The 14,827-nt window shown below is 49.5% G+C and overlaps 1 protein-coding gene across 1 annotated transcript in view; it reads left to right on the forward strand.

Moving 5' to 3' along the window:
- The window catches only part of TLL2 (tolloid like 2), a 129,564-nt gene extending 119,506 nt beyond the window's left edge, over positions 1-10,058 (forward strand). Inside the window, exons 17-21 of the mRNA XM_019939865.3 lie at positions 302-427; positions 2,426-2,553; positions 5,544-5,757; positions 8,114-8,364; positions 9,924-10,058. Of these exons, the coding sequence (XP_019795424.1) occupies positions 302-427; positions 2,426-2,553; positions 5,544-5,757; positions 8,114-8,364; positions 9,924-10,058 (854 nt within the window). The remainder of the gene's footprint in view (positions 1-301; positions 428-2,425; positions 2,554-5,543; positions 5,758-8,113; positions 8,365-9,923) is intronic.
- Positions 10,059-14,827: the final 4,769 nt, after the last annotated feature.

Raw genomic sequence — 14,827 nt, forward strand, 5'->3', positions numbered from 1 at the left:
TGTTAATATTATTATTAATACTAGCCTATCCTTTAAGGAGCTCCTTGGTTTGGGTGGGGAGCAGGAGGGGAGAACCTATATATACATTAAAGTGCCTTAGGAGCATGGGGAATTCAACATGTACCAGGGCCAGGTAGTAGCCAAGGAATGCTGCCCCACCCTCGGCCCCGCGGAAGGATAATCAGAGTTGGGACAATCAGGGAGGCTCCCTGGTGGAGACTCCTTTTGAGCTGGGTTCTGGGCTGTGAGGGACGTTCCCAAGTTGGTGGTTCCTCTTAGGAGAGTCCGTTGATCTCCGCAGACAAGGACGAGTGCGCCAAGGACAACGGCGGGTGCCAGCACGAATGTGTCAACACCTTCGGCAGCTACCTGTGCAGGTGCAGGAACGGCTACCGGCTCCATGAGAACCGGCAGGACTGCAAAGAGGGTGAGGCTGGAGCGTGGCCAGGGTGGAGGGCGCAGGGAGGCTCACCTTGGCTGCCCGAGTGTGCGCATGCGTAAGAGTGAGAGCGAGGGGCGCTTCTTCCAGGTCTAGCAAGCCCCGAACTGAGGCTCAGCTTCTGCCTTCCCTCCTCCCACCTTCCTGCTCAAGAGTGATTTTCGCCAGGGCAGTCACTCCTTCAGGAAGCTTGTAGGGGCCCTTGAGTGCTCTCCTACAGTTATTATTGCAAAGTGGTTAAACGCCAGGCTCCAGAATCAGACCACCTAGGTTTAAATCTTGCCTCTGCTACTTACTAGCTGTGCGCCCTTGGGAGACTTAGTTAACCTCTCTGAGCTTCAGTGTCCTCTTGTGTTTCAAACGGACTAAACATACCTCCTTCTTAAAGTTTTTGTGAGGGTTAAATGAGAGCATGCTTAGAAAGTATTTCAGACAGGCTGACACATATTAAGCGCTTGAAATGTTGATAGATGTCAGCCATCTATGTCATAATCATATTTACCGTTTGCAGGCCTAATAGTAAAATAGAATTTGGGGAAGACTTTTTTCCCGGCTCCATTCACTACTGGGAGTCCAGATGGCTTTTCGTGTCCAGTCACTCTGGGAAAGGCCTTCCCATGTTCTTACCCCATCCTGCAAAGGGAGTTTGAGCATCTCGATGAACACACAGACCTCCAGGCCTTGTCCCCACCACAGAGCCCCGCATGCACATCAGGGTGAGGGAAGATATGAAGACCTCATACCCCTGTTCTGGGATAAACATTTCAGAACTAGGAGATACTGGCTGGGGCGCCACAGAGACTGGTCAGGGCCTCCCCGGAAGGTTAAAGAATGAGCTTAGACATCTTCAGAAGCCCACCCGAGCCCAGTGCTGTGACCTGGACACAGGAGGTCACAGGTTGGGTTGAGAGGTGGGTTGGAAGAACTTGGAAGGAACTGTCATTCTGGAACTTAAAAAAAACTTTGTTTAGCCCCTGTGGCGTGGATGGGGGGGCGGGCAGGAGGGATATAACTCCGCTAAGGTCCCATCAGGTGAGCTGTATGCGTTCCCCCAGGGTGGCAGGGAGTGCGGCAGCGAACATCCCACATCTGAGCTGCTGCCCCTGTTGGCACCCGTTCTCTGTGGGGCTGCGGAGCAGAGGCAGCAATGAGGGGGAACCTCCGTGCAGCCGCCCCTCCCTCTTACCCACCCTCAACCTCCAGCTGCCTCAGCCTGAAGCCACAGGGCAGAGACAGCAGTGGTACCTCCTCAGCGCCCTCTATTTCCTAATCAGCAAGAGCAAAGGCAGGCCTGGCTCTACCCCCGACCAACAGGTCACTTGCCATCTCTCAACTTATTTTCTCAATTAGAAGGTGGGAAGGATTAAATGAAAGGATGCAATCAAAGTGCTTAGTGCAGTGCTCGACACAGATAGAGACAAATTCCAGCTATTGGCGAAAACGCTACTTACTAAGCAAGTCATGGGACCGCTCTTTGCAAATAGCATGGTTACCAGGCCAACATCTGTAGCCTCCAATTGAAATTGCTTTGGAAACTAAAAGACAGAGGCATAGTGATGGAGATCTTTGTTAGCACTTACTGAGCATTTCACATGCATTATCTCATTTAATCCGTGCATCCCCGCTACAATGTTGGCGCCCCTTTTACCAATAAGGACACAAGGCTCAGAGTCCCAGAGCTTGTAGGTGGTGGCACCAGGACTTGAACCGAGGCCCATCTGACCCCAGGGCCTGTGGTCTCATCCACTAACTCTACCATATTTCCAGTGACAATCACAATGAGAATAGCAGCAGTAAGAAAGGTGACCTGGCTCCAGGAAGGCAGCAAAGCCAAATAAATCAGCAGATCTCTGAGCTGGGGGACCCTTTATTGAGGCCAAACCCTGCCCTCACATATTATGACCATGTGACAAGAGGTCAGGGAAGAGACCCACAAATGAATTACCTCTCTCTCTCTTCTGTGTCCCCCCACCCCGTCACCCCCAGCTGGCTGTGTGCACAAGATCAGCAGTGCAGAGGGGACCCTGGTGAGCCCCAACTGGCCTGACAAATACCCGAGCCGGAGGGAGTGTACCTGGAACATCTCTTCAACCGCGGGCCACAGGGTGAAACTTGTGAGTTATTTTCAAAGTTGATGGACAACACGGACTTCGGTATCAGGCTGACATGGGTCTGAGTCTCTGCTCGGCCTCTTCCCAGCTCTGAAATGTGGGGAGGTTACTCAACATTTCCAGGACTCAGTTTTCTTATCTGGAATATGGGGCTGCTAATGAAACCTACCTCTCCGGGCTGTTGGGCAGATTAAAAGAGAGGAGGCACCCGAAGCCCTCCGCCCAGGGTGGTGGGTGAGAAAAGCTCTGTAAATAGCACCTGTTCACAGTGGTGTCAGTAGGACCTGGCACCCATCACACAGATTTGAAGCGCTGTTTGAGATTCAATAGTTTCCAGTTACAATATTTTACAAAACAAAACAAAACAAAACATTCTCAAGGTTAAAAAAAAAATGTAGTCAGTCAGAGGGTTGGAAAGTGGAAATCAAGTTTCCAGATCCCCGTGCTCACTCTAGGAATGACTTCTCGGAACATTTTCTTGTGAATTCTTCCAGAAATTTCTGTGCGTGTGCGCACAGGAGCAAATACGTATCCTTTTTCTTGCTCACGTTTCTCAAATGGGTTCTATTTTTCATAGTCTTCTACGACTTACATTTTTTCCAGTTAACAATAGGAGGTTATGTATGCTAATTCTCTCTTGAATTAAAAATATGTATCTTCCAAGCCTTTCTTTAAAGTCCCATCCATGCATATGACTGTGGTGGTCCGCGCACATGCTCGGTTATTTCAAAAGAGAAATGAGTTTTTCCTACAAGTCTTGTTTCTCAGCCACCAGGTACTCCCAGATCGTGGCGTGTAAAACAAGCCCTCTTGCCTTCCGGAGAAATTGTTGTATTCCAGCAGACAAACCGTTTTTAAATGGGTCATTCTAACTCTGGAAATAGCTAAGCTCTTCAGCATGTATATGGATGTCCCCCTGCATCATGGACCAATAATGCAGGGAGAAGGGGAGAGAACAAAGGAGAAGGTGATGATAAATAGACGATCACCCAGGGACTTGCGTGGGTCTTTACTGGCGAGAGCGGTGAGGAGGACAGGTGGATGAATGGGCGCCCAGGCTGGGCACGGGTGCAGGCCTGGGGCATCGAGGGGTGAAGGCAGGGCCCCTGACCACGGGTGCCCACGTGGGCACCTCGTATGCATGGCTGTCCGCGTAGGAAATGCTTTCGGCTGCTCTCCTGGGTCAGTCAGAACAGCCTTGAATCTGGGCGAGGGTGAATTAAAGCAAGTGCATTAGAGAAAGGCTGCCGTCTGCCGGAAGACGATCGCCATGGCAACACAAATCTCTGAAGACCGCGGGGGAATGGCGCGCCCTGGGGCTGGAAACGCGCAATTTGCACAACTGGTAGCGGCGCTTCCCTGGAAGGGCCACAAGGTTTTAGTAACTGCCCCAAACGTCTTTTCCTGTTCTCTACAGTACTGAGGAAATAAAGCAACCGATCACAGTGGCCAGAGTGAACCCAGATCTCCAGTTTATCTGAGGCACATGCATATGAGCTAGTTCTTAAATGCTTCCTTGGGAAGTGGATGGTGGGTACACTGATCATGCTCTACCTTTTTGCTACCAGAGTGTGGGCTGAATACTTACCAGGAAGCTAGTGTTTGACTGCACAGGGATAGCCACAGGGTGTCCTATGGACTTTTGGGGAGCGCCCCGTCTCCCTGGCCCACCATCACCCTCCCATTGCATTGCTCACCCTGGTCCCACCAGCACCCCCCTTCCTACTCCTGGCCACCATCCCTACCCCAACTCTCCGGCCCCACCTCCCTTCCTATAAGTGTGAAGAGCTTTGCCCATTTCAAAGCTCAAACACAAGATGTGTGTGTCATTCTTACGAAAGCCAACGGCCCCTCTATTTCTCCCTCTCTACCTCCATCTCTGCTCTGTCACCCCAGGCCCCTTCTTGTGAATTGCGATCCCTTCCAACCCCCAGCTAATGTTCTCTCTCCCTCTCTGTCATTTGGTCCAAGTCTTCCGTTAAACTGTCCCCTCTCACCTTGTCCCATCCCCCTCGTAGCCATGGGCAGGCCATCGGCCAGTCCCAGCGCCTGAGAGGCCCTACATTTGGGGCTACAGAGCCTGGTTTACAGCCTGGAATTATGGGGTTGCCCTGGCCTGCTTCAGGGGACGGTCTGGCGGGGACAGAGAGGAGGGAGGCAGTATAGCCTGGTGATGGTTAGGAGTGTGGCCTGGAGTCAGGCTGGCTGGGGGTCCAGTTCAGCTCCATCCTTCTCTAGCTGTTTGAACGTGGGCAAGCCACTTAACTTTCCTAAGACCCAGTTTCCCCTTCTGCACACTGGGGATAATAGTAGCTCTTCCCTTACAGTATTGTCAGAATTGAGTGAGAAAATGCAGGGCTCTGCATGGAAAAATATATTCAACTCTGGCCAGCCACTCTCAGGACAATGACGTGGAGTAGCGCGCACTTCATGAAGCCTCGTTCACACGGTGCAGTGCAGAGGTTAAGCGCAAGGGCTCCTTGACCTCCTGGTCATGGCCCAACTCTGCCAGTGGGTGACCTTTGGCAAGTTATCCGACAGCCCCGTGCCTCAGTTTCCTCATCTGTAAGGTGGAGGTTCTCATGGTGGACACCTCACAGGGTCGTGAGGATGACTACTTACAAAGCATTTAAAACAGCCCCTGGCTCAGAGTGAACACCTTGGTCCCTGCTGCTCTCATCGTTGAGGGAGAAGCTGCAGGATGTGGAGAGGAGCACGGACACCAACAAGCACTGAAACGCTCTGACCCCGGCCATCTTATCCGCAAAGTGGTCGTGGTAGCAACAGCTCATAGGGTTGTTCTGGGGACTAAGAGAGGGGCCAGCTGGAGACCTGCTCAACAGATGTGGCCACCATCACCACGGGCTCCATGCCGCCTGCACAGCTGGCTGGGCAGATGCGTGTCCTCGTGCCCCTTCCTCTCCCACCGCGGGAGAGGGGGGCCCGCCCCAGCTGAAGTGACCTTGCCTCACTTTCTGCTCTTCCGTCCCTAGACGTTTAACGAGTTTGAGATCGAGCAGCACCAGGAATGTGCCTATGACCACCTGGAGCTTCACGATGGGCCCGACAGCCTGGCCCCGGTCCTCGGCCGTTTCTGCGGCAGCAAGAAGCCAGACCCCGTGGTGGCTTCGGGCAGCAGCCTGTTTCTCCGGTTTTATTCGGACGCCTCGGTGCAGAGGAGAGGATTCCAAGCCATGCACAGCACAGGTGCGTGGGCTGGGAGCCCGGCCTTCAGCTGATCCCCACGTGGACTGGAGATAGATGGGTGATCAAGGCAGGGGAAGGACCACCTTTAATTCTGACTATGGGGGATGAGCAGTGTATGATAACATGTCCCTTTTAAAATGAAACATGGGCAACCATAGGTGTAGGGTTGTTTTCTTTTAATGTCCTTCATTGACAACCTTTGAAAGGGGCAACCCTTTGTCGGCGCCATGTTTCTTTCCTCCCTTTCTTTCTTCCTCCCACCGCCCCCCACCCCGCCTTTAAAATTTTACTTGTAATTTTGCTGGTCTGTGAAACCCTGAGTCTGGGTGCTGAGTGATGGAGAGTAGCCCTTTGTACCCTCCAAGGATCAGTTCCAGAAAATGAAAAGTGTTTTTGTTCCCCATTATTTTTCCTCACTTGAAATAAATAACTTTATTCAGCCCTTTGGAGGAAAATGTTTATGCATATAACTTACATTATTTACTGTGTTAAACGGAAGAAAGTCAGTAAGAACACTGGCTCTGCTCTTTAGCCATTTAAAGGATACAACCTGGGACTAGAACCCTTGAAGCAACTTTGACTCTCTGATCCTGGCCCTCTGGCAAAGCGGTGACTGTGCAGCCCACTCAGAGTCTGAGATCATGATGACGATCACTGTGAGGTTTTCTGATCCCTTTAACAGCCCCTCCTCCCAGTTTTTTCCCAGAACCAGAAACCATGAATCAGGTGAGACAAAATGACAGCCAGCACCTTCTCCGTCTGGCTGGCCCTTGCCTGGGAGAAAACTCCCCACCGTTCACGGCTGCGTTGTCACTTCCCCGGTGAAGTTTAAAAGCCACTAACTCTTGTCCCTGCGGACTGAGTGTGGGTGCTCAGGGTGGGTCAGGGTCCTTCAGGCAATGGGGGCACACTCAGGTAGAATCGTTAATTGAAGAGAGTTTAATAAGGGACTGTTTACAGAGGGGTGGGCAGGGTGTGAGGACACCATGGGGACAGCGCAGCGACCAGGGCTAGGTTGCAAGGCTGTTACTAGCCCTGGCCTGGATACCAGAGGAGGGAACGGTTCCTGGAGCCTAGAGATAGAGGGGAGCAAACAGAGGGCCCCCCAACAGGAGCGAGGACCAGGCAAGGAGGGGGCCTGGGACTAATGCCCTGACCTTCCTCCTCCCTCCTGTGATCTGCTGGTGTTCCCTGTGGCTGGATCATGAAGGCAAAGGGCTCATCCATGTAGACCCAGAGGTCTGCCTCCAGGGGCCCAGAGCAGGTGGGGAAGAATGGAGAGGGGATCTGGCAGGAGGGATGGAAGGCATCCTGCCCTGCTAAGTGCCCATTTCCTTGCCAGCCACGTCTCAAGAATTTGAAATTTCCCAAAGACAGCTCAGATCTGGAAGAAATTCTAAGCTAGAGCACACATGGGATTAAGAGTTGGCAGCCGGACAGGACTGGGGCCAGGCTGGACACGGAGCTCCAGCTGGGCTGGGGAACGTTACCAGATAGTGTGGAAGCCACGCCAGAGGGAGGAGGCATGGAACACATTGAGGACCTGCTGTGGAGGAATTTGCCTTCAGAATTTCTGTTGCTTTCTAATTCCCCATCCCTCTCATTTACACATTTTTATTATGTGGTCTCTAGCAGCCTAGACACATGGTAGGATGGGACTCAGGCCAACCAGAGTTACCGTCCCAGTGAAAAAACGCAGAAGCCAAGGCTACAGAATACAAGTCCAAAGTACACGGCGCAGCTCGCCTGTAACACTCACAGGGGTTTCAAAGTTGGCCTATAGTTAGGCTCTCAAATGCAGGCTCCAGCCAGGTCTATTCTGAGGTTTCTGGTTTGAGCGCTCACCAGCAGTTTTGATGTGCTTTTGGTGCCCTCTGCTGGCAAAATAACGAATTACAGTAAGTCGGCCGCGCAAGTGTGAGCCCTTTTCAAATGCTTCTAGCGCTTCCACGCAGTAAAGTGGTAATGATCCGTCACATCCCAGCGACCAGGCGGGCAAAGCATCCATTGGCCCCAGGTCTCCATAACTGGAGAGGGGAAAAGGTTTTTGTCAGTAGCATGCCCCGGTATTCCCCGAGGCCTCCTTATGGCCCAATCTGGGAACACAGGACCTTGGTTTGTACGTAAGGGTCAATTTGGACTCGCCAGTGAGCCCTGAAACTCCTGGATCTCTTTTACTCCTCTGTAAAATGGGCTGATGAAACTTTCCCGACCCTTCGCACAGGGCACACACCAGGCTTTGTGGAGAAAACTGGCCTGTACGCAGGGTGTGAAGAGAAACTGGGGCCGGGAAGAGGGGATGCAGAGCGTGCGCTCTCTGTGCGGAGGGGGCATCGCGCTTCTCTCTCCGCTCTAGAGTGCGGGGGCAGGCTGAAGGCCGAAGTGCAGACCAAAGAGCTCTATTCCCATGCCCAGTTTGGGGACAACAATTACCCGAGCCAGGCCCGCTGCGACTGGGTGATCGCGGCGGAGGACGGCTACGGCGTGGAGTTGATATTCCGGACCTTTGAGGTCGAGGAGGAGGCCGACTGTGGCTACGACTACATGGAAGCGTACGATGGCTACGACAGCACGGCGCCCAGGCTCGGCCGCTTCTGCGGCTCCGGGGTGAGTCCCGGGGATGTGGGGGAGGCGGGCCGCGGAGCTGTTGGGTCAGACACGCGTGCGTCAGGGTCCCTGCTGCTTATAACACCAGCCAGGAGGCCCGCTCTGCTGGAGCACAGAGGGAAACTGGAGGGTAGTCGCAGAGGAGGTTGGGAGGTACCGGGGATCTAATACCGAGGTCAGCTAGGTAAGAGCAAGACCTTTTTAGGACTGCCTAGTTTTGCAAAGGGTTTGTCTCTCCCCGCCCCCCTCCCCCCCCACACCCATTTTTCTTTAGCCTTCAGGCTTTAAAATATTTTTTTATTATACTTTTGCATATTCCACATATTCATAATTCTCTCTCCCAATAAAACCAAATGCCTGTGAAAATTATGAATCACTCCTTTACTCCAAACATATTAGTTATGCTCAAGGTCATGATCATTTTTCTCATTATCACCTCTTTCCTGGCCCACCTCCTCAGGACAGGGCAGGCCTGTTTTGATCACTATTTCCCCAGCGCCTGAAATAGGGCCTGGCACGTAGTTGGTGCTCAGTGAAAGTGTGTGGACCAGCCAGTTCAGTGTCCTGGGCCCTCTCTGGCTGTACCATGCTGGGCACTGTCCACCTCCAGGGCTGATCACTCAAGCTTCTTTGCAACTGGCTGGACTTACATTAAATCATTTTGGAGTCATTAGTGCTTGTGCTAAACAGAACCTCAGACTGGCATTTGCATGAGTCTTTGAATAATTCCCCTTCATCTTCTCTCACCCTCCAAAGAAGAAAGGATGCCGAAGTGTGACTTAGCTGATGCAGTGCCTTTGAGAGCTAAAGTCTTTCAAACTGTCGGGTCCACATGCAGAGGAAAACCTTGGAGGGTCCTGAGCAGTGAAATGTACGGGAAGCCCAGTTTGGTTCCGTTAGAATCTGTCAGACAGCAGCCTCAGAACCTGGCTCCCCTTCATCCACCACCTGGCAAAACCTTTCTGACAAATGTAGTGGCTCCATCCCATGTTTTGTCCTTGGACAGGACATAGACCCCAACAATGGTCTCTGTCTTAGGTCTCCTGGAAGACACATCACAGCGGTGACCCTAGAGCTGGGTGATTCATGGTATACACTTTACAGTGAGAAAAACCTGAGCTTGCAGCCTATCTAGTTGTGTGAACTTGAGTCTCATCTCAGTTTCCTCAAGTATAGAATAGAGATAGAACCTGCCTTACAAAGTTGTTGTAAAGTTTACATGAGATGAGATCTGAAAGTGCTTAGAGAAGTGCACTTAATTAATCTATGCACTTAATAAATAACAGATTCTATATGAGCTATGCATTTCAGATTGTCTTTGGAAAAGCACGGCTGGGGCAGGGGGCGGGGGTGCTCTCTAGAGCAGATCTTGAAAAGCTTTCCTTTGAAAAAGAGCTTGTTTTGTTGCCCTTCAGAGCCTCTGGTGCCAGGGATGCCTCCCGGCATCATCAGCCATCCTATGTCTTTGTGTAAAGTTCTGTCTCATTCTCCTTATTTTAAACTCCAACCACAGCCAACTGGCTTAAAGTCCCTCTGGTTTTCCTTTCTCCTCCCCTCAGCCACTGGAAGAAATCTACTCTGCAGGGGATTCTCTGATGATTCGATTCCACACGGACGACACCATCAACAAGAAGGGCTTTCAGGCCCAGTACACGAGCACCAAGTTCCAGGATGCCCTGCACATGAAGAAATAACGTTGTGCTTGGAAAACAGGAAATGAGAATGTTTTTGTTATAACAATGGCACCTTGTGAATTTCCTTAAAGCAGTGTGCAGTATTATTCTCAAACAAAAACTCAAAATCTAGCCTTGGAGGTGTGTGTATCTGATGAAGTTCGGCCAAAACAAAGAGAAGATGTTCCTTTGATTCCAGCTGCAATGTTATCAATCATGGAGTTTTAAAGATTAAGATTTGATGTCCCTGACTATTCAAGCTATGCCTGTTCATTCTCCTTGTCCCTTGCTCCTATGAGGTAAAAGCCCACTCTTGGGTGGGTCCTTCCTCTATTTCCGGATGGGCTTCCATAGGTGTCAGGCAGTGTGACCGTGTCCCGGAGACTCGGATCATCTTCTGTCTACACCGCGCAATGAGGAGAAAAGCCTGGCCATAGCGCAGGTGCTCCTCACAGCTTTGGCTGGAGACTTTTGCTATCTCTCTGCCAGGGACACGGCACCCATGAAACCTGAGAATATGGGCGTCAGGACTAGAAAAGGCATCACAGTAAGCAGTGCACGGAGGGAGCTGGTGTGTGAGGATCCCTGTCACGTAGCAAGGAGACCTCCAGTCTTTCCTCTGCATCATGGGCTCTCCCTGCCCACGTTGGGCTCCTCCATCCCTAACTGCATTAAAGGACTAAGGCATCTGCTGTAACTTCAGCAGAACATTTGCTGGTGAGAGTCCCTAATCTGCCAGGAAGACATCCTGACTTGTCCTCCTGCCCTAGCTGACTTGGAGAAGACTCCGCCTGGCCTTGGGATTCCATGGGCTGAGAGCATCTATTCCTCCAGCTTTAGAGGCACTTGCTGTGGTTGACCTTGACTCTTGACAACCAACTCAAACTGCATTTGCAAGACGTGCAAAGACATCTTATGAGGGACCATTGAGGTTCCTCGTGGGGTTAACATCATTGAAAACTGGTTAATTGTAAGTTATGTAAGAATCAACACCTTGTGGAACAAGTCTACTGTGACTGACTTCCTGAAACCAGTAGGGTTCAAGAGTGCATGGGTGACGTTGCTCAGACTAACCAGCGCTCAGTCACCAACCCGCAATCAGAATTCACCACACTTGGCACTTGTCCTAGAGAAGTGTAGAGGATGTTGTTTACATAATTTTGAAACCTCCAGGCGTACTTTAAACAGTGAGGTAGTTTTGAATGGCATTTCATTAAGGCATCTATGGGCATTATGAGCTAAAACCTGTGGTATGTTAGCTTTAAAAGAGTATTTATGTTGGAATAATTTTTAAATAATGTTTACATGACCATAAGTCCCGTGTGGTTGGTATCGAACACAGGACAGCGCACGAGAGGGTTTTTTGAGAGCCGAGATCACTCCCAAGCACCAGAATTCCTTTGGGATGAATCAACCTCATTTGAAACAAAGTATTTGTAAAAGATTAAAGGTGGTATTTTTTAAAGATCAGAATACACTCCCAGAGGACTATGTCTAATTAAAATGATTGCTGGGAGTTTAAAAAAAAAAAAAGATGAAAAAAGAAGAATACAAAGAAAGGTAGAAGAAATGCATGGGACTATTTTTTCCTTAAAACAGCAAAAAACAAAGTATTATTAATAATAATATATGTCTGTATATATGTATGAATGTAAAGGATCAACTGTCAGAGCCTTAGTCAATGCAGTGTGATAAATACTGACCCACTGATTTGACCGACTGGCCCTTCTGGACTCGTGCTGTGTTTTGTGGGTCTTCTTTCACCAAGCTCTCTCTTGGCCTTTCTTGGCCCCGAACGGAGGTCCAGCCTACATTCTTATATTGTGATCTATCACAGCCCCTGTTTCCGGGGGATCTTTGATTCAGCACATAGCGCAGCTTGTCCCTGGCTCGGGCCTTACCCGCCGCATAGGGTGGATTCCATTCCTCTGATTTCTGTGTTTTGGTGGCTTTTATTTTGCCCCATCTGATCTTCAGAGTTGAAACTGAAATCAGGATGCATAAGGTGACTGGTAAGGGTCTCTCTCCAAGAACATGAAAATTCTGTAGTTTCAGCCTTTAGAAGTCTGAAGAAGATTAATGAATTCCCTGGAAAAGTGAGAGGGAGTCAGAAACAGAGTCAGCTCTGCCTCAGTATTTGCCACCCTCATGAAACAATGGTACTTATTTTTCTCTCTCTAGTATGAATATTTTCAAAAACACAACTTCAACAATTATCAACCTGTGGCCAATTTGAAACAATGGGACTCTTATGAAAACCTTTATTTAGGCCTTCTGTGAGTGACGTATTCCCAGAAAAGACAAGCTCTGATTCAGCTGGGGCTGGCCAGACCACTCCCCTTGGAAACTCAGACTCACAGGACGTACGCACAGTGCAGGTTCTGCAACGAACGCACAGCTGGCTTCACGAGAGAAAGTCCACTCAGCAGAAAGACCCAGGCCCCTGCCTTGGCTCTTCCAAATGCCCAGTGACCTTCCTGCACATATCCCAGGGGACATTACCCCTGCCTGCTTTGTCCTTGGGGCTATCACAGAGCTCCAAGAAGACTGGCTTCAGTTCGGAGAATTATCTTGATGACCCGATGAAATATTTGGGGTCTGGGTCTTCAGCCTGGTCCAATTCTAGTGTAATCTGGTCTAGTAGATGCTAGAACCTGGATCCCAGGGCAGGGTAAGGATCTGGAATTAACTTCAGCTTGTGGAATTTCTCCAAACAGAAAATGAGGCTGTGCATCGATTCACTGTAAGACTATTTTCCTCTAAAGTTAAGTTTCCTATTACTCATGAAATGCTCAGCCTGGTTAAATCATTTGTAAAATCTTGTTAACTAGCAAATCACACTGGGGTTTGCATTGATCTGGTCTATTTGATAAATCTCAGATAATTCGTGGTATTGTTATTGTCCAGTGTGTCAACAAGTGTTCCTTTGGCTTCAGCAGATGTTTTTCAAGTTTCCTTTGTAGACTGAACTTCTGAAAAATAATCCCAAATGCCTAGAAGGATTCTTTATAAAGAAAAAAGAAAAAGAAAAACCGTTTAGAGCATTATCTATAAATATATTGTATTTTTTATTTTGTGTAATTGTACATTTCATGAAATGTTGTCAGTTTCAAAGGGAAAGGGGAGAGGAGCTAACATATGTCTAGAAAGAAATGTTTCATTAAAGAATGAGGATTTATTGATGTGTCCTGGGTTTGTATCATAAGTTCAGACAAGATCTTTGTGATCATTTTCTCCAATACCACGAGAACTTGGGGAGGAGATTAAAAAAAAAAGGGGACCCTCTCTCTGGCTTTCTACTCTCTGGTGAGTACCCAGTGCCTGGCTCCAGAACAGAGCTCCTTGTTGGACCCAGAAAGTCATGAGCAAAGCTAAAGAGGGCTTCAAAGTTGCCGCCTTTCTTGGACCCAAACAGTCTGGAAATTGACAACATGAACGTTGTGGCGCTGGTTGCAGCTGTAACAGTGCTAGATGTGGTAGACATCTTCCGTTTGTCCCTCAGCAATTCTCTCCACCTGGTTTTGAGCCTGAGGACCACATGTGATGTCTAAAACTGAAGGTCACGGCTCCCATAAGGGGGCTTTCTCTCTGGCTCTGGCAGCCACTCCTTTCACTTGTCCCTTCAGACCTGGGGGGGAAATGACACTCTGCCCGTCTAACTCTCGTATTGCATTATTCCCCAAGGGGAACCTTTATAAATAGTCCTTTTAATAAGCCCCCTTAAATATAGCTAGTTGAGTATATCACTCATTTCCTGTGCGGGCCCTGGCTGATACAGGGTCCATTTCTAACACAAGGACAGAGACGCCGTCTGATCAAGGACGGTCTTTTGGGGTTGACCAGATGAAGAGACTTTAGGGTGTGTTTGCAGTTTTGTGGGTCAAATCAGGGAAAGGTAATATGGCGCCATGTTTTTAGAAACACTCAATCTTAATGCAAAACTAACACACGCAACTGTTTTGTGCTCTACGTAGAGTGTCAAGGTTTTATGCCTTTTCTGCCCTTTTGCAGTCACCAGTACCTAAAGGATGAGCCCCCGTGGTGCAGGGGTATGAGTGCTCTATGTATCTGTCAGGATAAGGTAGCTTATGCCACCACCACAACAAAAAACCCTCACCTGTCAGGGTCTTTACAGAAGAAAGACTTATCTCTTGTTCATACTACGTGTTCATCTCTGGTGTCCGGAAGCCCTTCCACACCGTCCTCAGTCAGGACTAGGCTGATGGAGCAGCTGCTACCTGGAGCCTTGCTGACTTCTGTGGCAGAGGGAAAGAGAGCGTGACAAATCATACACTGCCTCTCGTGGCTGCCTGGGCGTGACACATCACTTCTACCCACATGGCATTGGCCAAAACAACTCGTAACTCACGTTAAGAATGAGATGAACTAGAACTGCCTGGTGGATCCCACCAATGATTCTCACGTGGGACATTCATAGGTCAGGAAACGACCAGAATCCTTCTGTTTGTTTTCACAGTTTACCTCAACACTACTTCCCTACTGATATTTCAGATAAAGATATTTTAAAACCAGAGTAAGACCACCTACGATTTGGAATGGACCAGCTTTTTAAACTGACCAGTTGTCGCCTGGCAAACTATCCGTGTGATCGGGCTTGTACAGGTTTAAATAAAAATGATTAGAGAATCGCAGGGTTGGCAGCTCTAACCTCTCACCCGCTGAGGGCATCTCTTCTACAGTTTCTAAGGTGATAATTCTCAGACCCGATACCTTCCAGAGGAAGTGAGCCGATAACCTCACTTCGCCCATAACCTCTTCTTTGCGTGATG

The sequence above is a fragment of the Tursiops truncatus genome, chromosome 16 (genome assembly GCF_011762595.2).
Source record: "Tursiops truncatus isolate mTurTru1 chromosome 16, mTurTru1.mat.Y, whole genome shotgun sequence".
Classification (NCBI taxonomy): Eukaryota; Metazoa; Chordata; class Mammalia; order Artiodactyla; family Delphinidae; genus Tursiops; species Tursiops truncatus.